General features: G+C 43.1%; 2 protein-coding genes across 8 annotated transcripts in view; one reads left to right on the top strand and one right to left on the bottom strand.

Moving 5' to 3' along the window:
- Positions 1 to 486: 486 nt before the first annotated feature.
- MPPE1 (metallophosphoesterase 1) lies at positions 487 to 24,402 on the top strand. 5 transcript variants are annotated; one of them, XM_037892879.2, is made up of 11 exons: positions 495 to 1,012; positions 1,531 to 1,614; positions 11,363 to 11,752; positions 13,471 to 13,579; positions 14,651 to 14,754; positions 16,393 to 16,473; positions 19,642 to 19,750; positions 21,578 to 21,652; positions 21,762 to 21,884; positions 22,687 to 22,827; positions 23,929 to 24,402. In XM_037892879.2, exons 3-11 carry the CDS (start codon positions 11,481 to 11,483, stop codon positions 24,109 to 24,111), a joined length of 1,197 nt encoding a protein of 398 aa, XP_037748807.1. In that variant the 5' UTR covers positions 495 to 1,012; positions 1,531 to 1,614; positions 11,363 to 11,480; the 3' UTR covers positions 24,112 to 24,402. The 5 variants fall into 5 exon arrangements, with proteins under 5 accessions (XP_043395824.1, XP_007062430.2, XP_037748807.1 ...); XM_007062368.4 differs by lacking the exon at positions 1,531 to 1,614 and having other exon boundaries at positions 488 to 1,012; positions 21,581 to 21,652; XM_027824742.3 differs by lacking the exon at positions 1,531 to 1,614.
- GNAL (G protein subunit alpha L) overlaps positions 22,828 to 27,855 on the bottom strand; it is a 331,001-nt gene continuing 325,973 nt past the window's right edge. For all 3 annotated transcript variants that reach the window (XM_037892876.2, XM_037892877.2, XM_043539887.1), the window contains one exon: positions 22,828 to 27,696. In XM_037892876.2, the coding sequence (XP_037748804.1) occupies positions 27,550 to 27,696 (147 nt within the window). In that variant the 3' untranslated portion in view covers positions 22,828 to 27,549. The remainder of the gene's footprint in view (positions 27,697 to 27,855) is intronic.

Here is a 27,855-nt window from a genome sequence, read left to right as displayed (position 1 = left end):
TGTCCCTTTTATCATGCTATGTTAAAACTTTCAAAACAACTATTGTGTCATCCCAGTCTCCGCTCTTTTAGAATGAGAATAAGTGCAAGTCCTTTAACCTTTCCTTAATTAGATTCTTCATCAAAAGTCTAGTTCTAAACAACACAATCATCTGCGTTGGGATATCTAGTGGCAATATGGTTGTCCTTTAATATGGTTAAATCATAATTCTATTTGGCAGTGTGATGGGTCTAACTGTGTGTTAACTGTGACCTTCAAATCGTTCCAATGCTACCTGTCAGAAAACAGCTCTCCTGTAACCAGGTCTGCAGACATGGTGTGGATTTACTGTGGATCAATATACTACACCCAGTCTTCCTCGAAGTAGCTTTTACAGTCGGAAAAAAGAGCAGCTACAGCTGCGAACCAGCATTTCAGCGGTGGTTGAAAACAGCCAACCAGAATTCAGCTGCAGCTGGCCAATGACGGAACCTCTGGGTTGAAAAGTAAAACAGCCAATCCGGATCAGGGTTGCATTTGGCTCGGAATAAGAGTTGTCATGCCGCATTCCTGGCTGTTAGTGCCAATTGTGCTCGGCTGGTCTCGCGATGCCCTTTCAGTAGAAGCAAACCGTAACCCAGAAATGTGTGGGCGGATGAGACACCTGCGGCGGCGCTCAAATCTCCAGCACAGCCCCTAGAATAGCACGAGCCAGGAGCAGAAACGCTGGCTCACGTGCAGAGAGGATCCCCCACCCGTCTTTTGGGGGTATCGTTTTCTGCCATTGCTGGTGTCCTTTAAATGGCAGCTTTCCACCGTGAAGAGAATTTTCGTGCACCTCGCTTTTGGGTGTATTTTCCTGGATTATCGTTTGGCGGAGGACTCGGCTCTTTCATCCCCTCCCCCCTGTAGCTCTTTGCGTGCAGATGCACTAGAGAAAGTTGATGTGTAAAAATCTCTTAATGAAGAGAGGCTCCCGGAGAGCGGTTGAACAATGGTTATGAAACTGTAGGTTTTATTTGCCCTTTTTCTGGTAAGCATGGCGTGGATTTGTGAAAGCGAAGGGTCTTGAGGTTTTTTTGCCTTCCATCTTTTCCGTGCCTTAGTGCAACTCAAGTAATTTACGAACATTTTCTATTAAATTATATAATACTTTGGCAGCCCTTTGATAGTTTGTGGTTCCTCTGTAACAGTCTGTACAGTAGGAAGTAAAACTGGAACCCTGGTATTAGAGATAAGTACCATTTGCACGGTAAGGCTTTGTGTGGTATGTGCCTGCCTAACAAACGTTTCTGTTTTACACTTGTCTGTTCAGTATGGAACATGCAGAGATCCTGTGGCTTTATAATGCTGACTTTGATTAAAATGCTAGGTAAGAATGATGTTAAAACAAAGGTAATTCAGCCTCATTTGTAGCTTCACAGCTTAGTGAGTTTGGAAAGTGGCCAATGGCTTTTTTTTTTCTCTTGAAGCAGAGATTAGAGGTTTTTCTGGAATTGTAGTTTACTTTCCCAGTCATCTGAGTATACTTTATTGACCTCTTGTTCACAGATCTTTAGTTTCTGTGGTTCTGATGCGGCATGTCCTGAATAAGGCCAGCAATGATGCTTTCATCATGGAGTCCCGGTTAGAAATGTAAGCAATATGAAGAAAGACCTGACTGGCTGAAAGAAGACTGACTTTTTTGTTAACTCACTCTGTTGTGAGTTGTTTATCTACTGCTTCTATTAAGACCTCCTTATTCCCCTCCTGCCCTAGTAATTTCAAATGTCTACTAAGGAAGTTGGAGTTTTCACTAAAGGAAGGGGAAGGGAAGTAGTTGCTCAAAGCTTATTGTTTCTGCTTGTCCTGATTTTTATGCGAAGTAGCTTGCAGTATGTTTACAAAAACAAAAAATCCACCATCTTGATTCTTCTGAGGTTAGGAAGAACTTCCCCTAAAGGTCTTTTATCCACCATTGGATGGATAAAAATGGATTCCCCTCTCCCCTCCACAAATCGGATTTTAAAAAATGTACATTTAATGTTTTTTTTTCAAATCTATTTAAAATTAAATTTGAAAGAAAACTGTATTAAGAACTAAACTTACTGCAATCATTTAAATAAAACATTCAAGCAGTACATGTTTGCTGCTGAAGTTTTAAAGAAACACCACTGAACTGCTGGATGTTCATTCAATTAGCTCATTTCAGTGACTAGTTCATTCAAAGTTGAAAAAGCAGAAAAGCTTATTGTGCAGAAGGATGAGATCTGTTCGTTCTAAAATTTTGAAGTAGCTATCCAGAAACAATCCATTCTCTCACGCACGTTGTCTCTTTTTAAAAAATAAATCAGTTAGCTTTAAATGCAAAACATGTTTTGATAAACTTACTCCCTCCCCCCCCCCCTATGTATACAGCACATTTAAGGTAGCTCTATATTCAACTGATAGAAGTGTACAAAACCAGTTTTTTCAGATATTAATTGAATTCCAGTTTCCATCCAAATGGAAGTAAAAGGAAGTTCTTCACTCAGCTCACAGTCAACCTGTGCAACTCCTTGCCTGAGGAGGTTGTGAAGGCTAGGACTATAACAGGGTTTAAAACAGAACTGGATAAATTCATGGAGGTTAAGTCCATTAATGGCTATTAGCCAGGATGGGTAAGGAATGGGGTCTCCAGCCTCTGTTTGTCAGAGGATGGAGGTGGATGGCAGGGGAGAGATCACTTGATCATTACCTCTTAGGTTCACTTCCTCTTGGGCACCTGTCGGTAGACAGGATACTGGGCTGGATGGACCTTTGGTCTGACCCAATATGGCCATTCTTATGTTCTTATGCTGCTTGACATAAATCATGAGTAAAAAAATTAACCATAATCTAGTAAATAAGAAAAGCATCATTCATCATTTTCCAACATAAAAATGTAAATATTAAGAATCTGAATACATGTATGTTAAACTATATCATTTCTTATACTAAATCTATAAATATTTATTTACCCTTCTGGTTAAGAAGTGCCAAATTTAGTGTGAAGACTATATTTCGTAGCAAATCAACATGTTTTAATGTTGATCAGCTTTTCTTTAGGAAAACAACTAAAAAGAACAAATGCAAAACAAGATTAAAATCAAAGATTTAAATTAAAGTTTCCTGCTTCCTGATTTAAATCAGTCTATTCTAACTGTTAGGGAGATTTTTGTTCCTCCTTCTGAAATATCTGGTACTGGTCTCCATCAGACACAGGGTACCAGATTAGACAGACCATTGATTTGCTTAGTGTTGTAATTCCTGTGGTTCCTAAATTTAATTTGGGTGTAGAATGTTAGATTGCTGTGACCGTTCTTGTATCATAATTGAAGAATATGATATGACTATGTATTTTCTTCATAATATGGCTGTTGTGAGAGGTAATGACCCTATTCATAGTGTGAAGAAAGGGAGGGGAAAAAAAAAGTTTTAACAGAGGTGACAACAAACAGAAGAACAAAAAGGATGTTTAGCATGTACTTGGGTGTGCATGGAGCTGTCTCCCATATGAAACAGGATTGTGGAAGCTATTTTTGTGCTCCTAATCTATCCGTATGTAGCTGTATGAACAGAAAATGTGCATTTGCAGGTTATTTTATTGTAGCTGTTTGAGTGTTTTCTATCATCTAATGAGTGAGCAGTTGCTGCATTTTGAGGTTTTTGCCTTTGCATTGTTTCCTGCACTTCTCTAAAGCACATAGCAAAGATTGACCCACTACTGTTAACATATTAAAGGACATTGAAAAAGTGTAGTGCTTGACCAGACTGATGCCTGTTTGCTGTCTTGAAAAGATAATGTTTCTAAATATTGGTAAAATTGACAAATCTGTGTTTGAAAAGAGGTAACTCCGTGATCAGGTGTAGGCTTTCTTGAGAAAGTAAGAGGCTTGTGGCATGTTGCCAATGTTTAATTTCCTTTAAGGTAGGGACTTATGGAGAGGCTGCCTGGCGCACTGGTTTTAGAACATTTGTAGTGGAAAGAGCTGAATTCTGTCCTGATTCTGTCATTGACTTTCTACTGACTTTGGGCTTGCTTACTTTTTAGTTGTCCAACGTATGGCCTGGTGTTCAGAAGTACTGATTACTCAGAATTCCAATAAAATATAGCCAGAACATCTGAAAAATGGCTACAGGCATGTCAGACCAAGCCATGGAGGATTCAAAAATTAGTGTACACCTTTGAAATGCTTGTTTCTCCATCTGGGTAATGGTGCTGACCTGCCTTTTTCAAAGTATTTAGAAATCTATAGATACTTACTACTTACTTTAAGCTTTTTATTACCATTATTTGTCTCACAATACTTCAGAGCATAGGAAAGCAAATAATGAAATGTCCAATTCTCATCTTTAAAAGAAAGTGTGTGTGGTTTGTTTTTTTGTTTTGTTTTTACAGCTTTCCCATTAACATTGATTTAAATTTCCATTAATAAGTATTTAGAGAAACACTGTCACTTGTGCTCCTGTCCCAGTTAATACAATCAAAGTGGATGTCTCTAAAAGCAGGTGCTTCAGGTATGTTGTGCTATCTCCTAAGTGAAATCCTGGGAGAGGCTGCACATGGAGGACTAGGCATTTTGCTCTAAGGTTAACTTAACAGCCCTCCTTTCCTGTGGGACTGCAGTCCCTTTTGCTATTTCTTGCAGGCACTTGCCCCAGAAAGAGAGTATTTTTCTGCAAAGACCTGTTGAGGAGATGGTATTTTGAAAGTGCTGGCATTTCTTCTCTAAAGAGAAGGAAAGAGCTTCTCCCCTAGATATCCAGGAAAAGGTCCACTCTCAGGCCGTTTTGGATTTTCCTTTACTGTTGTTAGTCTTGGATGCTGCCAGATTTCTCTCTCTCAGGATGGAGACTCCTTTGTTTTGGATTAGGGTTAAGACAGTTTGAAAAAGTAATCTCTGGAAGGAAAGACTTTGTGTGTCAGAGACTTTGAAATCTTCTGAATTTCCCCTTTAAAAACGCTGTCACCCCCAGTCATTTGTTCCTCCTTACTGCAAACTTCTAGTAGATTTCCTTGAGGGTGTGGTAAATTCATTTAACCTGTTATGCTTTCACAACGTGAAATTAATTAAAGTCAGTAAATCTTATTGAATTTGAAATCCTATTAAATTCTGGTGACTGTGCCAGAAAGCAGTCACATTTGCCATAGTGTGGTCTGGGATGATTTGAATGTGAATATATTTGGCTGCTCTCCCTTCCCATCTCAATGCCTCCTATACATCATTATTATTTTATTATTAGTAGTAATAGCATATCTTAAGCTTCCAGGGTGAGCTGTACCTTTGTCCCCTCACTCAATCTCTCCATAGACAGTGCTTCCAAATGACAGGCTAAGGCTTATACTTCTCTTAGGGTGGAATCCCACAATCCAGCCCACTGGTAGACAGGGTCCCCTGGTCCCAGCATCCCAATTCACTAACCCTGTGTCCTCAGCAGGTCCAGCTGGGTTTTGGCCCTTGCTATAGACTTCCCTCTGGGAGCCTGTGACCAGTATGAAAGTGCAGTGACCGAATAGCCTCTTCAAAACAAAGTACCCACTTGCATGGTGAAATTAAAGGACACTTGCTGGACAAGTTTCCTTTCCCTGATTTTCGTTTTTTAGGCCTATTCTAGCAAAGGTTAAATAAAATGGACCAAATTCTGCTCTTGATTACAGGTATGCTAACTTGCTTCACTGGGACCATTCTCCTCTTCTAGCCCACGAACTAGTTTCAGCGTTGAGTGACTCAAAGCAATATAAGCACTCTCTTTGGGCCCCGCTAACTGGAAGTTTACAGTTGTCTGACTCAGATAGTAGAATATGTGTTCTAGCCCTTTCTTTGGTTTGCTGTGCCCATGTGGCAGCTTAGCTACAGGATGGTGTTAGGGAAAAATGTCGTGACCTAGGCCGTAACCAAGTTGCATAATGTGGTTTTATAACTATGGTGTCCCATTCACACTACAAACAATAAAACCGTATTAGAAATATAACATACAACTGTGGGCTGGTGCAGTTAGAGATTTGTGTAGAAGAGTGCTATGCCAAACTCAGTACTGGAGAGTAACAAGCAAATAACTGGTTCACTTTATTTTACTACTTTTTATTTCTATAGAATCTTGCATCTTAAGATCTCAATAATTTTATAATGAATTTAGCTTTGGAGCGCTCTGTGGGGTGGAGAAGAAGTATGTTACTGAGGCAAAGAGACTTTAAGTGAAAATTTTCCTGTGGTAGAGCCAGAAGCTCTGGCTCCTAGTCTTCTATTGTCTTAGCCCTGGTCTACACTAGGACTTTAGGTTGAATTTAGCAGCATTAAATCGATGTAAACCTGCACCTGTCCACACGATGAAGCCCTTTATTTCGACTTAAAGGGCTCTTAAAATCGATTTCCGTACTCCACCCCTGACAAGTGGATTAGCGCTTAAATCGGCCTTGCCGGGTCGAATTTGGGGTACCGTGGACACAATTCGACGGTATTGGCTTCCGGGAGCTATCCCAGAGTGCTCCATTGTGACCGCTCTGGACAGCACTCTCAACTCAGATGCACTGGCCAGGTAGACAGGAAAAGAACTGCGAACTTTTGAATCTCATTTCCTGTTTGGCCAGCATGGCAAGCTGCAGGTGACCATGCAGAGCTCATCAGCAGAGGTGACCATGATGGAGTCCCAGAACCGCAAAAGAGCTGCAGCATGGACTGAACGGGAGGTACGGGATCTGATCGCTGTATGGGGAGAGGAATCCGTGCTATCAGAACTCCGTTCCAGTTTTCGAAATGCCAAAACCTTTGTCAAAATCTCCCAAGGCATGAAGGACAGAGGCCATAACAGGGATCTGAAGCAGTGCCGCATGAAACTTAAGGAGCTGAGGCAAGCCTACCAGAAAACCAGAGAGGCGAATGGCCGCTCCGGGTCAGAGCCCCAAACATGCCGCTTCTATGATTGAGCTGCATGCCATTTTAGGGGGTTCAGCCACCACTACCCCAGCCGTGTTGTTTGACTCCTTCAATGGAGATGGAGGCAACACGGAAGCAGGTTTTGGGGATGATGATGACGTTGTAGGTAGCTCACAGCAAGCAAGCGGAGAAACCGGTTTTCCCGACAGCCAGGAACTGTTTCTCACCCTGGACCTGGAGCCAGTACCCCCCGAACCCACCCAAGGCTGCCTCCTGGACCCAGCAGGCGGAGAAGGGACCTCCAGTGAGTGTACCTTTTAAAATACTATACATGGTTTAAAAGTAAGCATGTGAAAGGATTAACTTGCCTTGGCATTCGCGGCTCTCCTGGATGTACTCCCAAAGCCTTTGCAAAAGGTTTCTGGGGAGGGCAGCCTTATTGCGTCCTTCATGGTAGGACACTTTACCGCTCCAGGCCAGTAACACATACTCGGAAATCATTGTAGAACAAAGCATTGCAGTGTATGTTTGCTGGCGTTCAAACAACATCCGTTCTTTATCTCTCTGTGTTATCCTCAGGAGAGTGATAGCATTCATGGTCTCCTGGTTAAAATAGGGTGCTTTTCTTCAGGGGACATTCAGAGGAGCCCGTTCCTGCTGAGCTGTTTGCCTGCGGCTGAACAGAAATGTTCCCCGCTGTTAGCCACGGGGAGGGGGGAGGGTTGAGGGGGTAGCCACGCGGTGGGGGGAGGCAAAATGCGACCTTGTAACGAAAGCACATGTGCTATGTATGTAATGTTAACAGCAAGGTTTACCCTGAAAGACTGTAGCCACTGTTTTATAAAATGTGTCTTTTTAAATACCGCTGTCCCTTTTTTTTTTTTCTCCACCAGCTGCATGTGTTTCAATGATCACAGGATCTTCTCCTTCCCAGAGGCTAGTGAAGATTAGAAAGAAAAAAAAAAACGCACTCATGATGAAATGTTCTCTGAGCTCATGCTGTCCTCCCACACTGACAGAGCACAGACGAATGCGTGGAGGCAAATAATGTCAGAGTGCAGGAAAGCACAAAATGACCGGGAGGAGAGGTGGCGGGCTGAAGAGAGTAAGTGGCGGGCTGAAGACAGGGCTGAAGCTCAAATGTGGCGGCAGCGTGATGAGAGGAGGCAGGATTCAGTGCTGAGGCTGCTGGAGGACCAAACCAGTATGCTCCAGTGTATGGTTGAGCTGCAGCAAAGGCAGCTGGAGCACAGACTGCCACTACGGCCCCTGTGTAACCAACCGCCCTCCTCCCCAAGTTCCATAGCCTCCACACCCAGACGCCCAAGAACGCGGTGGGGGGGCCACCGGCCAACCAACCACTCCACCACAGAGGATTGCCCAAAAAAAGAAGGCTGGCATTCAATAAATTTTAAAGTTGTAAACTTTTAAAGTGCTGTGTGGCATTTTCCTTCCCTCCTCCACCACTCCTCCTGGGCTACCTTGGTAGTCATTCCCCTATTTGTGTGATGAATGAAAAAAGAATGCATGAATGTGAAGCAACAATGACTTTATTGCCTCTGCAAGCAGTGATTAAAGGGAGGAGGGAAGGGTGGTTAGCTTGCAGGGAAGTAGAGTGAACCAAGGGGCGGGGGGTTTCATCAAGGAGAAACAAAGAGAACTTTCACACCGTAGCCTGGCCAGTCATGAAACTGGTTTTCAAAGCTTCTCTGATGCGTACTGCGCCCACCTGTGCTCTTCTAACCACCCTGGTGTCTGGCTGCGTGTAACCAGCAGCCAGGCGATTTGCCTCAACCTCCCACCCTGCCATAAACGTCTCCCCCTTACTCTCACAGATATTGTGGAGCACACAGCAAGCAGTAATAACAGTGGGAATATTGGTTTCGCTGAGGTCTAAGCGAGTCAGTAAACTGCGCCAGCGCGCCTTTAAACGTCCAGATGCACATTCTACCACCATTCTGCACTTGCTCAGTCTGTAGTTGAACAGCTCCTGACTACTGTCCAGGCTGCCTGTGTACGGCTTCATGAGCCATGGCATTAAGGGGTAGGCTGGGTCCCCAAGGATACATATAGGCATTTCAACGTCCCCAACAGTTATTTTCTGGTCTGGGAATAAAGTCCCTTCCTGCAGCTTTTGAAACAGACCAGAGTTCCTGAAGATGCGAGCGTCATGTACCTTTCCCGGCCATCCCACGTTGATGTTGGTGAAACGTCCCTTGTGATCCACCAGAGCTTGCAGCACTATTGAAAAGTACCCCTTGCAGTTTATATACTCGCCGGCTTGGTGCTCCAGTGCCAAAATAGGGATATGGGTTCCGTCTATGGCCCCACCACAGTTAGGGAATCCCATTGCAGCAAAGCCATCCACTCTGACCTGCACATTTCCCAGGGTCACTACCCTTGATATCAGCAGATCTTTGATTGCGTGGGCTACTTGCATCACAGCAGCCCCAGCAGTAGATTTGCCCACTCCAAATTGATTCCCAACTGACCGGTAGCTGTCTGGCGTTGCAAGCTTCCACAGGGCTATCGCCACTCGCTTCTCAACTGTGAGGGCTGCTCTCATCTTGGTATTCATGCGCTTCAGGGCTGGGGAAAGCAAATCACAAAGTTCCATGAAAGTGCCCTTACGCATGCGAAAGTTTCGCAGCCACTGGGAATCGTCCCAGACCTGCAACACTATGCAGTCCCACCAGTCTGTGCTTGTTTCCCGAGCCCAGAATCGGCATTCCACAGCATGAACCTGCCCCATTAGCACCATGATGCATGCATTGGCAGGGCCCATGCTTTCAGAGAAATCTGTGTCCATGTCCTGATCACTCACGTGACCGTGCTGACGTCCCCTCCTCGCCCGGTATCGCTTTGCCAGGTTCTGGTGCTGCATATACTGCTGGATAATGCGTGTGGTGTTTAATGTGCTCCTAATTGCCAAAGTGAGCTGAGCGGCCTCCATGCTTGCCTTGGTATGGCGTCCGCACAGAAAAAAGGTGCAGAACGATTGTCTGCCGTTGCTCTGACGGAGGGAGGGGCGACTGACGACATGGCTTACAGGGTTGGCTTCAGGGAGCTAAAATCAACAAAGGGGGTGGCTTTACATCAAGGAGTATTTCAGGCAGGACTTCACAGAGGGTTCCAATAAGAAATGGTGCATCTAAGTTATTGTTCTTATTGGAACAAGGAGGTTAATCTGGCCTCTGATTGATACATGGCTAGATTTACCTCGCTGAACCTTCTCTGTGAGTGACTGCAGTGAGACCTAGAGGAATGAGTCCCCTAGACCGGGGGGGGGGGGAGCAAATGAGTACAAAACAAATCTGGTCTATTTCTTGTTTTGGTCCACTCCATCTATCTTTTACATCTTTGGCTGGCAGCAGACGGTGCAGAAGGACTGCATGCCATCCACATCTCATGGCTGCTCGGCAGAAGATGGTGCAATATGACTGCTAGCCATCCTCATCTCTTGCCTGCCCGGCAGAAGATGGTACAGTACGACTGCTAGCAATCCGTATCGCCTGCCTGCTCACCGTAAGACGGTTCAATAGGACTGACTGCAGGACTAAAGAGAATGACCTGGTCAAGTCACTCCAAATTTAGTCCCTGCGGCCATGTCTGCCCAGGCGCTCCTGGCCGACGTGGCCAGCAGCACCTCGGACATGACGATGACGGCTACCAGTCATATTGCACCGTCTGCTGCCAGAAGGCAATGGGTTGCTGCTACTGTGTAGCAATGCCGTACCGCGTCTGCCAGCACCCAGGAGACATATGGTGACGGTTACCTGAGCGGGCTCCATGCTTTACCTGGCGTCTGCACAGGTAACTCAGGAAAAAAGGCGCGAAACGATTGTCTGCCCTTGCATTCATGGAGGGAGGGAACGGGGGCCTGACGATATGTACCCAGATCCACCCGCGACAATGTTTTTTGCCCCATCAGGCATTGGGATCTCAACCCAGAATTCCAATGGGCAGCGGAGACTGCGGGAACTGTGGGATAGCTACCCACAGTGCAACACTCCGGAAGTCGACGCTTGCCTCGGTACTGTGGAAGCACTCTGCCGAGTTAATGCACTTAATGCACTTAGAGCATTTTCTGTGGGGACACACACACTCGAATATATAAAACCGATTTCTAAAAAACCGACTTCTATAAATTCGACCTTATTCCATAGTGTAGACATACCCTTAGACACACACCTATTCTTCTTCAGAACCAATTTACAATTAGAGGATTGGGGGAAGGAGTGGTGTGGTTTGAGTAGCCTGAGCTTGTCATAAAGACCAGGATGGATTTTCAGATTTCCTTGGCAATAATCTGATTCCTTTGTCTGGGAAAACAACTTTGCCTTTGTGATTCTTGTTTTTAGTTACAGGGCTCCAAGGCTTTCAGAATATTGGTAGTAATTTAATAGGAATTGGGATGTGACTTTTCATCCTGTAAATGAGCTGTACTTGATTATTAATGACTGGAACACTGGGGCTTGTAGATATCTTTTTTTATATTGCTTCTGCAGGGATTCTGTGCTGATGTGGAGACCATATGAACCTCTGATTGGACCCCACCGTTTTCTGTTGTATGAAGGAGGGTGCTTTGCTCCCGGAGAATAACTTCTATAGGCTGACGTGGCAACGATGAGATCCAACTTGGGCATTATGAAGATTCTTAACTTGAAGAAGAGAGGCTGTTTTCTGCTGAAGCTTTTGTGTCTGGTTGTCTTGGTGTTAATCTTTTGTGAATTCTTAGTTTATTATGTGGTGATATTTCAGTGTCATTGGCCAGAAGTTAAAATAGAAGCTCACAGGAGCAGCAAACAGTCTTCGGCTTCTGTCTTGAAGGCCATGTTTTTATCTGATACCCACCTGCTTGGCGAAATCAAAGGGCATTGGCTAGACAAATTAAGAAGGTAAGAACTGAATTTAGGGAACATGTTGTAACCAATTTTTAAAGCCTTTATCAGAGCCATGTATAAGCAGTAGTAAATGTAGTGGCATTTGTGGCAAGTAGCCACTCTGGCTTCTTACTTGCTTATCTGAATTTCGGGGGAAGAGAATAATGGAGGGTTAGTGAATTAGACTGTGTTTAATCAGTGCAGTGTCTGACAGACCAAGGCTAGTGTTGCTGGTGTATTGTGCTGCCATAAGCTTCTGAGTACATTGTCTGTCTCAGAGAATCCTTTGCAGTTGATAATACTTATAAATTATACAGTGCTTTACAAAAATGAAGTAGTTAATCTCCACAACCCCCCGTTAGTAATAGTATCCCCATTTACAGGGGTGGGGGAACTGATAGTAACTTGACCAGTGTCACACTGAGCCAGTGTCAGGGCCAGGACTAGGATTAAAATCAAACTCTCCCAATCCCATGCGTAATCCACTACACCACATTGCTTCCCTCTGGTAATCCACAGAGAAGCAGAACTTTGAAGGAAAGTATCTATTTTTCTATGGCAGGAGCTATGTGACTGAGTGGCATCAAATTAAATCTCTACTGAACATTCTTTTATCTTTTAATAACTATAAATGTCCTTAAAGGAAGAGTTGGGGAGAGTGAGCTCAAGCCCTGATAATAGAGTGGAGTGAGTGAGGTGGGAGTCGCCCTGGCTCCACCCTCCTGAGAGAGAGAGAAACAGTGAATGCTTTTAGATATAGTGTCCCTTCCTACGTGACCTTGCATTGTCCATTAGATGAACTGAAAAAGACTTCCTTATTTTTTCTACTTCAGCATTGGAAAATTTCATGTGATATTAAGACATCTTATAACATTTTCAGTTATGCGCTCAACCTAGAGAAAAAGCTATTACTAACTAATAGGAACTACTAAATATAGGAAATTACTACCTATCAGTATGGGACGGGGTCACATGATATAGTAGTGTAAGTCTACAATATTTCTGCCAAATTCACTGGTTTTATGTTTAATCAGAGCAGAATCTGGCTTATTCTGTGTCCCAGCAGAAACCTTGCTCAGATCACTGCAGGATGAAATTTACTAAAGGAAGACTCATCCCCACGGGACTCAAAACAGTGGCTTGACCTTGTATAGCAAAGTTGCTGTCTTACTTATGCACACTAGCGTCAGCTCTATCAACTACCCTTTTGACACAATTCATTATAATGTTTTATCGAAATGGAAATTTGTTACCCATATCTAGCAAATAGCAGTATAGTAATTTACTCATTATAAATTGTTTTATCTGGAGGTCTAATTTGTATCATTGGTTAGATGATTTGTAATGATGTTTCAATATCCAGCCTGGGGGTTTGTTCTGAGCAATCAAAACCTTTTGCTGCAGGAACAGATGCATTCGGTCAAGTGTGTGCGATTATTCAACATACTTGCACTGATCAGTTTTTACATGCTTTGAAAATAACCCATTAACTTGTGATAAAAAGTTAGTATCAGCACTTTATGTATGATGTCCCATGAGCTGGTGCTGATCATGGTTTATGTTGGGGGGATGGAGGGAGAGCAGGGAGGTAGCCCAGGAGCTGGTGTTTCAGAGTAGCTCTTTCAGTCTTTGAGCGTCTGCTTCACTTTTCTGTCAGGCAAGACCTTGTTTAATCAGAATAAAGGATCAGGCAGTTAAGAGAGTCTATTGATTCGATGCTTCTTGTTTCTTAGGGAATGGCAAATGGAGAGAGCCTTCCAAACTGCCTTGTCATTACTGGAGCCAGATATTGTTTTCATACTAGGAGACGTCTTTGATGAAGGAAAATGGAGCTTCTCCGAGGTAAAAGGTCCACATCTACTGGTTTTTAGTGTCCTAAAATGCTGTACTGTTTTAAAAGAAATGGGGTTTCCTAGAAATAAATGGCATGCAGAGCAAGCCAGGCTTTATTTGATTTTCGTCTTCCACAATTGATGTATTGCAGATTTGTAGGCCATGACACTCCTTTCTAGTGCAGTCACTGCAAGGCAGTTGCACTCCAGTGTCAGTGGAGGGTATGTGTGGGGCACAAATAAGATCAGGCAGTAGGCATAGTCTTTTGCATTCAGTTGGACTCCAGCACCCTACACTCCTACTCTCTTACACTTAAGTGCAAGGTTAAGAGGAGGCAGGGTGTGCGCCAAGAATGTGCATGTCTGGGGAGATACGAGTTAAATGTGATCCTCTTCATGCTTATGAGGTGCTAAGGCTGTGAAAAGGAGAAATCTACTTAATCCCCTGCTTTTAGGAGTGGTATGGAAAAGAGGTAACATTTATAAATGTTTGTGGCCACCACTGTGATGCTAGGTGTAAACACTGACAGGCTACTAGCATGAGTGGCCAACAGTTCAAACTTTAAAATGGCAGATGACTAACCTTTTACTTTAAAAGGCATCATTGGCCTTCTGAAACCCAAAGAAGTGCATTGCCTAGTGTATTAAAGCTGCTGGCAAATGAATTTTGCAAATATAAACAAGGGAATCAGTCAGGCCTGTGCATTACTGGGTATTCGTGTTTGGGGCTCTGACCTTCCTGATAGCTGGTCAGAAAGTTCTATTTGTGTCATGTATTCTAAAGCCAGCTAATAATTGTTGTTGCAATATTAATGACACTAATAGCAATTTTAAAATTGTCCATATTCCATTCCTAGAGACTATACAGTGGATGCTGCTCTCCTCTTGGCAGTGGTAGTTTCCAGTGGCTTGACTACAAACTGAAATTTGGTGATTCTCCCTGGACTTGATTTTTCCAATAGCTTCTTTCTCCTCTCCCCAACCCAAACACATAAAACATGAAAATCTCAAAGTGACAGCCTACTGTTAAGTCCTTTCATAGTTCTCTTCCACATCAGCAGTTTTTACAATTTTCCTGCAGGCCTGGGCAGATGATGTCAGGCGGTTTCAGAAAATGTTCCGGCATCCAGTTTGCACTGAGCTAATGGTGGTTGTTGGCAACCATGACATTGGTTTTCACTATGAGTAAGTATTTCAGAAAAATTCAGTACGCTGTCAGGTATGAAATGTCAGGATGTAAACAGTAACTCAGTATTGCCAGCCTCAAGAGATTGGCCCCAAAGTCAAATGTTGGTTTTTAGTCTGACTTTTGACTTTAACGCCTCTCTATTCCTCTGCCAATGTGTGTGTGAGAATTTCAGGTTGAAGAGTCAATGTTTAATACACGCTTCTCTCTGGCTGCTCAGGTGGAGCTTCCACTTCCCCTCCCTCAGCCCCTAAGATAGGGCAACTGCCATCCATTTCCTATTACTGTCTTACTTTCTCTCCTGCTGGATGAGGTCTATGAAAATGAACATCCAAGAAAGACAAAGTGCTTTTATGTATCAAGTCCTCCTATTAAGGATTTATGTGAGCTGAGAGATCTTTACATGTACGAATGTCTTTACAGCATCTCCTACCTTGCTAATTACGGCAAAACCCCACGCAGAGCTTTCTGGATCTCAGTGCAGTAATTATAAAGACAGTCCTTATTTTTTTTAAATAATCAATTCAAATTGAAAGCATTTCAAAAATAATTTTTAAATCAGACTTTGTTTGCATAACTTTGATCAGCTACATTAATAGATCAATTATCCAATAATTGGCAATAAGTTTACCTTGGATTTGTCTGCCGTGGACCCGGCAGCACCGGTTCTCTGACTCCTGCCCCCACGCTCTCCTGGGAGGAGTGGCTGCCGAGTCTCAAGCACTGACCTGGTAATGGGTTTGTGCGTAGTTGGAGAAAAGCTGCTGCTGCTGGAGCAAGTGGTGGGGCTGAGTTGGGTGTAATGCGATTGGGCCCCAAACTCAACAGTAGCTTTTTCCTGACTCCTTCCCTCCACCTACATCTTTCTCTGTGTCCTGCTGTCTCAGAACCCTCTCTCTGCTACCACTAAGATAGCGCCAATCCATACATGAAGGCAGGGCTCAGTGGCAAGGGCAGATCTGTTTTTCTCAGTCCCAGAGGCTCTCACTTGAGCTCTAGCTGCATGACCAGCCCTGAAAATTGTATGCAAGGAGTGGCTGCTTGGCTCTTTGTGGGAGTATCTCCTGCAGGTGCCCTAATCCACTGACTCACCACTAATTCACAGTCCTGAGTAACTGTTGGCTTCCATGTGAATCAGTCTTTTTATTATCTAGGCTTTTGTCTTCAAATGTCAGTTAAGATGGGCTGGGTTACATTTTTAGAGCCAGACCTTGGGTGTAGCTCATGTGCACAGAGTGAGAGTTAGGAGCGCCCTGTAAAGGCGGCTTCAAGGTCACATCATGGTCAAGCTGCTGCTGTAACTCATGCTGTGCTGCAGTGACCCAAGGTATTGGGGGGTATTCTGCCCCATTCCCTACTCTCTCAGCATCAGAGAGGGTGATTTGCATCTGTTGTATTTCACACTGTGCTTGTATTGGGGGCTATCCTCCCTGGCTTGGTCATGCTTGCTTTGGGGCCAGAGTAGACTTGAGAGAGGCTGTATCCATCCCATAGAGAATCTCAGTTTTAAGGTCTAATCTGGATCATGGAGCAGTACCTGTTTGGGAGTTGCCTTTTAAATCTGTAACACAACTATATAAAATGACTTGTAATGGCAAGTTTCTGAGCATCATATTACTCTTGTCTTGTAAACACAGAATGACCACTTACAAGTTAAAACGGTTTGCAAAAGTTTTCAACTTCACCTCCGGAAAGCTAATAACCCGGAAAGGGGTAAAGTGAGTATAATTTTTGCCAACATTTTGAGCTTTTTCATTGTTTTGTTTAAACTTTTATTTTCCTGAACCCATTGTAGCGTGTTTTCATGAAGAGTTGTTAAACATAAAACATTGTTTACTCCCAAGAAACTGGTTTATAAATACTATAAAGCTGTGGTCTCCAACATTTTTATGCACAAGATCACTTTTTGAATTTAAGATCAACCCAGGATCTGCCCCTCCCCCTTTTGCTCGCTCTCCCCCACCCTCACTCACTTTCTGGGGCAGGAGGTGGGGATGCGGGAGGGGATGAAGGCTCTGGGCTGAGGCCAAGGGGTTTGGAATGTGGGAGGGGGCTTCTGGCTGAGCCTGGGGAGGGGGTTGAGGTGCAGGAGAGGGTGCGGGCTCTGGGAGGGAGTTTGGTGCAGGAGGGAGCTCCGGGCTGGGGCAGAGTGTTGGGATGTGGAAGGTGGTGCGAGGTGCAAGCTTCGGCCAGGAGGTGCTTACCACAGACCTGCTCCTGGTTGGCAGCGTGGCGGGGCTCAGGAATGCTGCCTGCCCGCCCGCCTGCCCTGGCCCCATGCTGCTCCTGGAAGTGGCACATCTCTGCGGCCCCTAGGGGCGATGGGGGACAGTGAGTCTCCGTGCACTGCCTGTGTCCGGCCAATAGGAGCTGCAGGGACGATGCTGGGGGCGGTGGCAGCGTGCAGAGCTTCCTCCCCTCATCCGTGCCCCCAGGAGCCTGAGCCCCGCCATGATTTTAGTGGCTGGAGATCATGATCAACTGGCAGAGGCTCCAGGATCGACCCGTCGATTGCGATCAACTAGTTGGTGACCCCTGCTGTAAAGGGAGCTGTTTTGAGCAAAATGACTTGGCAACTCTTCAGTGGAAAGAAAACAATTCAGAGGATTTAATGGCAGTCATATGTGCTCTGGAGCACAAGAACAGACTTGTTGGGTTTGTGTTCTTTTGCTTCCAACCACTTACGGTGACCACTGGCTCCCAATCTTAAATGAGGAAAGTGGTTGAGTGAAATGCTCAACATTTAAGTATTAAAATTTAACACCAGTGGAATGTTCTCGCTTCTTCAGTTCCCGAAACTCATGCCTTATTTATGGAACATGGTAACATAGCACCTGGTCCTGCAACTCTTATTCACATGAGTGATCTTGACTAATCACCTCAGCAGAGCTCGGCCCACAATGTGTCTATCATCGTATTGCCAAGCTTGTTCCTTCCTTTAGTTTTATCAATGGGTTAGAGAAACTGTTGATAGCCCAGTAAATATTTCTGTATTTGCTTAGCATGTTCCTTTGTTCTGGGTGTACATACTGTGTAAGGAAGTGCAGTGGGAGAAGAGCACTGGATCCACTGAAAGACATCTTATCAGAATTTTTTTTGTCAGATAAAGTGAAGGGAAATACACCGCCGTGTATATGGTCAGAATATAATAATTCACAAGAATGTAGGAAATAAAGGCTACACCTGTATCACTTAATTTTTTTAAACATTAAGCAAGTATTCTAAACAGGCTGGAAGTGCTATATCACCCATGAAAGAAAGAAAGTGTGCTTCACGCAGGCTTATGGGGAAAATAGACCCCAGTTTAATACAACCCTATATTACTCAAGTCTGGGACCCCAAACACACATTTCAGCTAACATTTTAAAAATAGTCCTTAAACAGGGCCTAACATCCTCTCCTTACTCCAGCCTGTGTGTACAGTGCCCAGTTGACCACCTGCTCGTTGAAATGAGTTTGCATTGTTAATACTGCTTGGTAAATGTGTTCTAGAGCACTAGTACAAGAAGTAGCTATTTAGTGGAAAATGCTGCCTGCAATTTAAGATCTGCTTTTTGCCAGCAAGCCTTCCATGATGGAATCTAGCTCACTTTTGTGCATAAGCACACCACTGTGCCCTCCTCCTGCATGCTGAGTTGTGACTATGTCCCTTCTCCGTCAGCTAGCAGGCTGTTCTTCTAATAGAAAAATAAGTGCCTATTTGTACTTGTGACAGGGAAGAGCCTAGCAGCAAGAAAAATTCAGAGTTTATTTAAAAGCTGTAACGAAGATAGAGTTAGGTAAGTATAGTGAAAGCTTCCCTACCCTGCTTTGCCAGAGACCCCATGGATAAGAGAGAGAGTTATCTTTAGGTGTGAATCAGACTAAGGGCTTGCCTCCACAGTGCCAGAAGGATGTGTGTTGTGCTCTAACTGCCCGGCGAAGATGCTTCTTGCACACTCTACAGGGCACCTAGTTCATGTCAATATAGAATGTGAACGAGGTACTTTTTAGAGCGCGCCAGCAGGGTGGCTGGAGCGCAGCATGTTAGAGTGTTTTACAAATCTCACCCCTGGCAACCTGTAGACAAGGTCCAGGTTCATTTGTGGGACCTTCCCTGGGCAGAGGCTGCCAAATGCAGTATAGCTTTGCTTTAACATTGCTGACAAAGCCTCTCTGGCTTCTGAGATACAAGTGCCAGTGCAGCTTCTCACCTTCAGATTTCAGTGTTACGGATTACTGCACTGCAAGAGGATATAATTTTAAACCGTACCTCACAAATTGTGTGGCTATTGGATTAGTCCCAGCACCTAAACTTGGCTATGCAACCCAACTGACTAGATTAGTGTCTAACAATAAAACAGGTGATTGTGGAAAGCTGTGGTCACATGCAGTATCAGTATGTGAGAGATGCATCTAGTGCAGCGATTCTCAAACTGTGGGTTGGGATCTCAAAGTGAACAGGGTTGCCACTGCTGGCTTAGACTTGCTGGGGCCCAGGGCTGAAGCCCGAGCCCCACCACCCAGGGCTGAAGCCGAAGCCTGAGGGTTTCAGCCCTGGGTGGCGGGGCTCAGGTTGCGGGCCCTCGAGCTCAGGGCCATGAAGTAATTTTTGTTGTCGGAGCAGTGGGGCTCGGGTGGACTCAGGCTTCAGTCCCTGCTCCTGGGGCCATGAAGTAATTTTTGTTGTCGGAAGGGGGTCGCAGTGCAATGAAGTTTGAGAGCCCCTGGTCTAGTGTGTGGCCCAGACACGGTCATTATTGAATTTAGTTGATACGCTTTGAGTTTTGTATCTGACTTATGAACGTTTGCTTTTTGTTTTTTTAATGGAAGGGTTCATCTCTCACCACGAATGTCTGGAGACCTAACAGTTGTCTTTCCCCCATTCCCTCTCTGTTCTCCCCCAGTTTTGTCATGGTGAACAGTGTTGCCCTGGAAGGTGATGGGTGCACTGTCTGCAGCAGAGCAGAGGCAAAGCTCATGAAGCTTTCTCATAAACTGAATTGCTCTCAACAGGTAAGAGTCCAATAGTCCATTCACTGTAACTGCAGAGTTGGTGTTGCCGTTATAGTCAGGCTGGAAGTCAGATTCTTCTGCACTGAAAAATATCAGTCTCTAGTTTGTGTTTTGTCCTTCCTCTCATAGTGCTTGGGCCTTGTCTCCTTGATCATTCTTACCTCCATATTCATGGTGGATTTCAGTGTGCATGTTGCTGACTCCCCTGCCCCGGTCTTTCACCTCCTGTAATCTTGTCTGGTCTGTTATCTCTCCATGATCTCTACCAGCAAAATCCTGTAGCCCTTTTCTCTGCCACATTCTCTGCTCTTGTAAGGGAGCCAGCGTAGTCTAATGCAGGGGTCGGCAACCTGCGGCACGTGAGCTGATTTCTAGTGGCACTCTGCTGCCAGCTGGGGTACTGGCCGCCAGCCCCGCTGCTGGCCTGGATGGTCAGAACCCCAGGCCGGCAGTGTGCTGAGCGAGGCTGGCAGCCGGGATCCCAGACTGAAAGCGTGGGCGGCAGATAGAACCCCAGACCGGCAGCACCCTGAGCCGCTCAGCCCGCTGCCAGTCTGGGGTTCCGTCTGCTGGCCCCTGCCAGCCGGGGGCCTGGCTGCTGGCCCCGCTCAGCCCATTGCCCGCCTGGGGTTCCGTCGGGGGGCCCCTGTAAATGTAAAATGTATTACTGGCACGCAAAACCTTAAATTAATGAAGACTTGGCATGCCACTTCTCAAAGGTTGCCGACCCCTGGTCTAATGGATAGGCAGTCTGGAGACCTGGATTTTGTTCCTCACTTTGCCACTGACCTGCAAGTCACTTCATCTCAATTTCCCCATCTGTAAAATTGTTAATGGTTACTCTCATTTGTAAAGCACTTCGGGATCTAAGTATTATTCTTACATGGACAGGGCCTTTTTCTATCTACCGTTTGCCTGTCATGTCTCCTTCTAACCTGAGTGCTCATGCTGCTTTTCAGATGTACTCTTTTTAAACACTCCTCCCTGTCTTGACCAAATTAATTTGTGAATTTACCTTAAGAGAACTTCCTTCCACTACATCAATAAAATTTAAGTGAAAAGAATATCAAACCACCCCATTTCCTCTTTCCCATCTTAATGGAACCCTTTGCATCCTTGATTGTGAATTTTACTTTCATCCCTATGTCCTGGATCTGCGGACTTGCATGTTGCCATTATCTGTCCAGCACTGTCTCTGAATACTACTAATTTGATTCCCACCACTGCTGAACTCTTCAAGCATGCTTTTATATCCTCTTGCCTTCTCTATAGCCATTCCAATTCTCTGTCGTTCAGCATGTTCTGTAAAGTGTTGCTGCCACCTTCTGATATATACAGAGAGTGTAATTGCATCCATGGCATCCTCGAACAATTTCACTATCTCCTTGTTCATTAAAGTCCAGTTGTAAATTGTCAGTCTTAATTTTTAAAACACTTCATGAACTTGCTTCAGGCTTCTGTTCACCTAGTTCCATCCCTGCAGAATCTGACCTCTGTGTGATGTGCTCTGAACCACCTGCCATTTGGAACAGACTTCCTACACAGCACCAGCTCTCTTCAAATCATCCCATCGTACAGCTTTTCTCTCTTACCTACGCTTCTTAATTTCTGTCCTCTGATTTTACTCTGTAAAGCCTCATGATTAGTTTCTCTGATAGACATTGTAAACAAGTACTTTTTGCAATAATCCTTATACTAGTTTCTTTGAGGAAAATATCTTGCATGGTCTTCAACTTTGCATTTCTGTCCTGGCCCTCCAAGCAAGTAATAAATACAGAGCTAGTGCTGCACAGACAAGATTACATTTGTCTGGCTTGATTTTATTAGCAGGAACAGAATCATTCCAAGAAAAGATGCAGTGATGTGGAACAGCTTCCAGCTTCAGAACCAATCCTTTTACAGGTGTGTTGGAGATTAGGTGGGCAGGATTTCACCATTTCAGCATATTTATCACCATTTTATAAAAGGATGCGTTAGCTAACAACTGGCTCTTGCTCTGAATCCCTGTCAGCATTACCCTCTTTACAGAAGAAATGACGCTGAATGTGCTGGGGAAGATTCTGCTCTTCCAGAGGAAAAGAACATCCCATTTAAAGAAAAGTATGATGTACTTTCTAGAGAGGCTTCACAAAAGGTTTGGTAATTTAACAACTTTATTTAATATCACAGTAACTTTACAGCTCTTCCTGAAATCCTTAATTATGTATATAATATTGGAAAAAGCAAATGCTAGCTGAGATAAGCTGAACACGCAGCTCCTCCTGGTTTAGTGAGGCCTGGGGGAGACTGCTGATAGACCTGCTGGGCTCTCTGTTTGGTTCCACATGGTAAATCCAGGGACACTCAGTCTGCTGCAGAGCATTCATCCTTAGTGTAGCATTTTGTACTATACGTAAAGTTTTAGAGTATATGGGTAACCCATTTTTAGTTGGACTAATAGAAAAAGTCAGTGATCTTGTCCAGAGCTCTAAAAATACTACTTTTACTGAATTACTGATGATAAACAGAACATTCCCAATAAATTAAATGGGCAACAGAGATTTTTCCTACAGCGGAAATGTTTGAAGGCAGATCGCCTCCAAATCAGTGCTACTCTTCATTTAAGACCGAGCTTTTCCATTTGTGTTGCTAAAGACTTGATACTAAGTGTTGTTCAGATTCATAAGGAATTTAACCTACTATAGTAAAATGTTACAAAATACCACCCTGTTTTTGTGTAAAAGGTCAAATAGGGTGATTTAATATTAAAATATGAATATTGTATTAGTGGAAGACGCGAGGATTTCACAAAATACTCTGCAAAAATAGTAGCCCAAGTAAAAATATGGAAGGAGAGCCCGTTGGAAGCAAAACTAGATATTAAACTGTGTGATGACTTTAAACATAAATTCAAATTAACTTTTCATGTTTGTAATTTTGTACTGTTTCCAATATAGCTGTTATGGTGGTTTCATCCCCGTTTGATTCTGAGTGGCCATACCCACAGTGCATGTGAAGTGTTGCATAATGGGAAGATTCCAGAAATCAGTGTCCCATCGTTTAGTTGGAGGAACAGAAACAACCCTAGTTTCATCATGGTAAATTTAAAGATTTTTATTTTTGTCAGGTAACTTTCATAAATATAAATCAACATGGCAATCAGCTATTTATTGAACTGCTGCTACCTGTTTGTTTTGTTTAAAAAGGCAGAACACCCGCTCTCCCTCAAAACCCAACATTTACCTAATACACTGCATCCACTTTAAAAGCACATCAGGGGAGCCACACAGGTTGTGTGGTACAAGGAAGTGCTGTTAAAGGTCTATTTTGTATATTCGTAAAAAGCATGTGTAACGGAGTTTCTTATAAAGAGGGTGCAGGGTAAACTATTGACTTGTAAAAAAAAAAAAAATCATCAGTACCACGCACTGAACAGTAGAAAGGCTAGTTTTGCTTGGCTGATTTCTCTACTATGAAAATAAGACCATATCTAGCTCAGATTTCTACATGGCTTTCTTGCCTTTCAGACTCACCCATTAACCACTTCAGAGAGGGCAAGTTCCCATATGTCTTCTGATAATCTGCCTGATTAGTTTCAATTCACGTTTTCTAATTTTCACTTAGAATGTTGGTTAAGCTCCATCAGATAGTTCCAATGTACAGTATCTTCTTTATTATGTACCACGTAGAGATGGAGAAAACAACCAGTTTTACAATCATTCAAGTTTTTGAAAAGTTCTGTTTTAAATAGCAAAACCTAAAATCGGTTTGTTTACTTTTTCAGCATCTTGTGGCATGGGGAAAAGAAACTCAAATCTCATTGCTCTTTGGTTTACACTCTTTAGTCCACAGACAACACCACCCAGTCCCGTCTCAATCCGTGTATTTTATTTAACTGTTGGCATGTTTCTTTTGCTAAGTAGTCCTGCTTTTACCAGCTGCTAGGTATCCAATCAAGTGCTTTTGCCTATTTGATTTTCCTTAAAGTGGTTGCTATCAAACCATGCACATTACCTCTGCAGCATGTCTAGTCTCCAGTGTTATAGGGAGTGGACTGACTGCATGGCATTGGTACTATATTAGTCCAGGTTCTGCAACCTAATGTAGAACTTAAATATCACAGCTGTTTTTGATGTAGAATCACTAAACCTATACCCAACCTCTTAGCAACAGCATGATGGTCTTTCTTTCTTTTTCAGGGCAGCATAACACCAACCGACTTCTCCCTCTACAAGTGTTTCCTTCCACTTGAGAGCAGAGTGGTCACTATATACTGTATAGCAGGGGCTCTACTGGGGGTACTGATACTAGCTCATCTTCAACTTCTCAATCCACCTTTTTATTTTGCTCAGCACTTAATCAGGAAGCATAAAGCAGTATGAAGAGCCAGACATCTGCATTCAGTTACTGAAATACCAAAGCTGAGAACAGTCAAACATCAGACTATATTCATGCCAGCAAATGACCTCATTGGATTGTTAATCCGAAGGCAGGTCGCATTTACACATACCATAGAAATCCTACACAGTTGATATGACTACTACAGGATAAATAATTAACTGAAATGAACTGTTTTCATGCTGTACAAAAATACAGTATTCTACAATCAAATGAGTCCATTTCGTTGCTATAATTTTTGTATCAAATATGTATACTAAAAGTTTGTAACTGTACATTATGTAAATCCTACATCCTCAGCACTTGTCTGCACTAGTATGTCCTACCCGGGAGGAGGCATAGTCTTTCAAGCTGGAACCATCCCTGTATGTTTTATTGCTACATGCTCTTCTAATGGGATAGATACATCAGCGGATTTCCTTAGCATTTCTAAGCTGTCACACACAAAAAACTGTTGTTTGGGAGAAATCCCTGCTGTGTTAGTTAGTAGTTGGAGATTGTAATCCCCTGTTTGCCAGACCATCTTTCCACCCCTCCAGGGTCTACTTGCCAAAACACTTCAGACCTTCCAAAAATTAGGGGTGGAACCTCTCAAGCTGCTCTTCTTAATAAAATGTGCTATGATAAACTACAGGGCCCTATTGCACCCTAGAGGTCAGCGTGGAGAGGTTTTCCCCAACAAAGGTGGTCAGATACTGCTGCAGGAACATTTTCCCATTGCTTCATGCTGGAGCCACGTGGGGGACCAGGTGCATATTATGCCCCTGTAGGATTCCAAAAGAATGTTAACAAAACTTGGTTATATTAATGCAGAGCCAGCTTTGAGCTGTAATGTCAACTTTAATGGAGTTTTGGGGATTGCTTCATAGGGGAAAGCTGTAGCAGCAGAGCTCCATTGGAGCCACAGCAATCCTCAGAGCTGGCGTAGCGGCAGAGAGCCTCCCAACGGGGTAGCTAGGTTGCAAAAAATCTAGAAGCCAGAATCCCTGCTGCTTTGTGGGGACAGGATAGACAAATGAAATTACAAGAAAAACCATAAGGAAATTCCACAGCAGGAACCAGTTTTCCTTTTGGTGCTCCTGCAGAGGCAGGGGTTTTTAGCCTACAGGGGTGGTTTGGTTTGCCTACTTTTTCTTTTATTCATTCCCACTTTTTAAAAGGTAAATTTTGCATGTTTCTAAAGTAATTTTGGAAGGTGTGGAAATCTATGCATAACTGGCAGTGGTAGATTTAGGGAATTATACCTATTACTAGCTAACCCCTGCCTTTCACTTTCTAGGAAATACATAACTGCATTTCAAATATAGAAATATCAAGACTATACATCCTACTAGCAATTTCACTTGGAAGGATAATCTTACAAAGATACTGTACTGTCTCTAAAATTATCCTATTTTAAAATAAAATTTCTCTAATTTAATTTTAAGTAACAGAGGGCTGGGTTTATAAACAACACAAATCATGGCTGTATTATAAAAATCTGATTCATAGTGTGTTCCTGAAAACAACTCAGATCTTAATTTGTCCCTAAAATTTAAAAACAAAGGATGGAGATAGTCCAAGGAGTGATTAAACAATCTATGAAGTAATGTAGGCTAACACTTCTCTAGGTTTCTGTTATTGCAACTGTAATTTTAGACATTTGTACAGGTTATCTTGGACACAGGAAAAGTATATACTCACAGAGACATAAAACACCTATGTATAAAATATAAAGCAGTGTTATAGTTACTAAAAAGGACATGCCTTATTGCTACAGCAATTCTTGCTTTTATATATTGTACTGTACCACAACTTGATTTGAGAATGTCATTTGCATAAATTATTCAAGTTTGAGAAATATTCACACAGTTTGATTCTACAATATTTAAAATAAAACAATTTTCTAATGTCTCTTTATTAAAAGAGAAATAAAAATGTCATCTTGTAATTCTCTTAGGCCAGACACAAGGGTTTATACCTCCTCTCCCCCCACCCCCCCTTCTTGCTATTTACTTGCACAATGAAAGCTGCTGTTGGTACAAAGATTGACGAGCTCTATATAATGGTGCTTTACACATTCACAATCGGCCTGTGCAATTGTGATGTACTATGAATGACCAAAGAATTACTAAACATATTTTCTAAAGTTAAAGGAAAAAAAATCCTTGATTCCCATTAAAACAACACCAGGTTGCAATTTGGACACTTGAATGAATTCCAATGTTTTAAAGCTGAGATTTCAAAAGAGAAAGGCATGTTGCTGCAACATCCGGTGACTGTAATACCTTACTTGAAAAGGTAAGTGGTTAATTTGCATAATTTATATTTTTCATACTAAAGAGCATTGTTTTTATATAAACCAGAAAAAAATCCCTAAACTCTACAGATAAAGTTCTTACCTCCAGTCACTGCTGCAGGTAAGGTTGACATCAAGCTGTACAGCGCAATCAAAAACATACTTACATCTTAGCTCATTTTACAGGTACAGCCATAATCAAGGCACAAAGATCTTCTACAAGTATTTTTCTTCAATAAAGTTGTACAAAATAATATTACATTTTACAGTCTGTACAATATAATAAACCAGCAGTAAAACAAAAAATATATATATATAGGGAGAGGACTGTTGTCCAAGAATGATCTAAACTAACTGGATCATTTGTGGACAGCACAAATAACATAAGTGAGGGTGGTAAATTTTCTGCCTAGATGCAATAGGCTGAAAAAGTAGCTGTAATTCAAATGCCTGAGGTGTGTAGAGGCACTTAGCCCCAAAACCCCAGAAAAATTGCTTATCTTCACCATGCCTCTCATTATCTACTCTACTTCCTGTGCCAGTAACGGCTTAAAAGAGGAGGTCACTTTATCAGTTGACCTGCAACTCAGTAATGCTAAAAACTGTGACAGAGTAATAAATATTGTGGTGCTGCTACATTGTGTGTATACTTCCTCAACAGTATTTAATAACCTGATACAAAGTGCATTATTCTTTTTTCACCCATCAAGTACTCTTAATATCATGGTAAAAAAGGGACCCACACAAGGATAGGTATGACTTTAGTGTCATCCAGCTGACATACCAGTTTGAACTAACATAACCTGCTGGAAAAAATTTAGCAGGTTATGTTCAATTAGCAAAAACAAAACCCCCAAAACAAACAAAACACACCTCTAAAGCAACAGAGGTAGCCAAAGGGCTTAGTGGAATGACGAAGTGGCATATCAAAATAAAGCACACAAAAAGTCCCAAAAAGCATGGCGGAAAAGAAACCCAAACTTGCCGCAAACCAGCTCAAAGGCTAAATAATTAAGGTAAACAACCTGAAAAGACTGACATTTCTGTAGTATTTTCTTCCACCCTGTGTGGCATAGTATAAAGAGAGAGAGCAAGAGAATAAGGAGCTAAGTATTTAAAACCACAGGCTCCACGGTGATCCCAATCACAAGAGTTCATACTGGCGAAGATGCATTCTCTGAATGATGTCTCGACAATCGTTGAAAACTCTGCGGATGTTTTCTGTGTCCACTGCACATGTGAAATGTGGGTAGCAGTAATGCCTGCCATCTCCACTTGCTGTACTTATCCTCTGCAGAAAAGGAAGAGAACATATTGAAGACTGATTGCTCAGGGGTCTGTCAGCTCACTACAAGGGAATTACATTCCAAACACCTGCCCAGTTGTAAAAAGATTAACTGTTTGGAGAGCAAGAGCCCAGTTTTCAGCACTGCCAGTTTGACTATCCAAA

Source organism: Chelonia mydas, chromosome 2 (genome assembly GCF_015237465.2).
Source record: "Chelonia mydas isolate rCheMyd1 chromosome 2, rCheMyd1.pri.v2, whole genome shotgun sequence".
Taxonomy (NCBI): domain Eukaryota; kingdom Metazoa; phylum Chordata; order Testudines; family Cheloniidae; genus Chelonia; species Chelonia mydas.
This window is presented reverse-complemented; position numbering and strand designations above follow the sequence as displayed.

Coding starts and splice junctions, on each gene's coding strand:
- MPPE1 (XM_027824742.3), top strand. CDS start 11,481: ATGAGATCCAACTTGGGCATTATGAAGATTCTTAACTTGAAGAAGAGA. Junction 14,755..16,392: donor GACATTGGTTTTCACTATGA/GTAAGTATTTCA, acceptor TTGTAAACACAG/AATGACCACTTACAAGTTAA. Junction 21,885..22,686: donor CTAGAGAGGCTTCACAAAAG/GTTTGGTAATTT, acceptor TTTCCAATATAG/CTGTTATGGTGGTTTCATCC.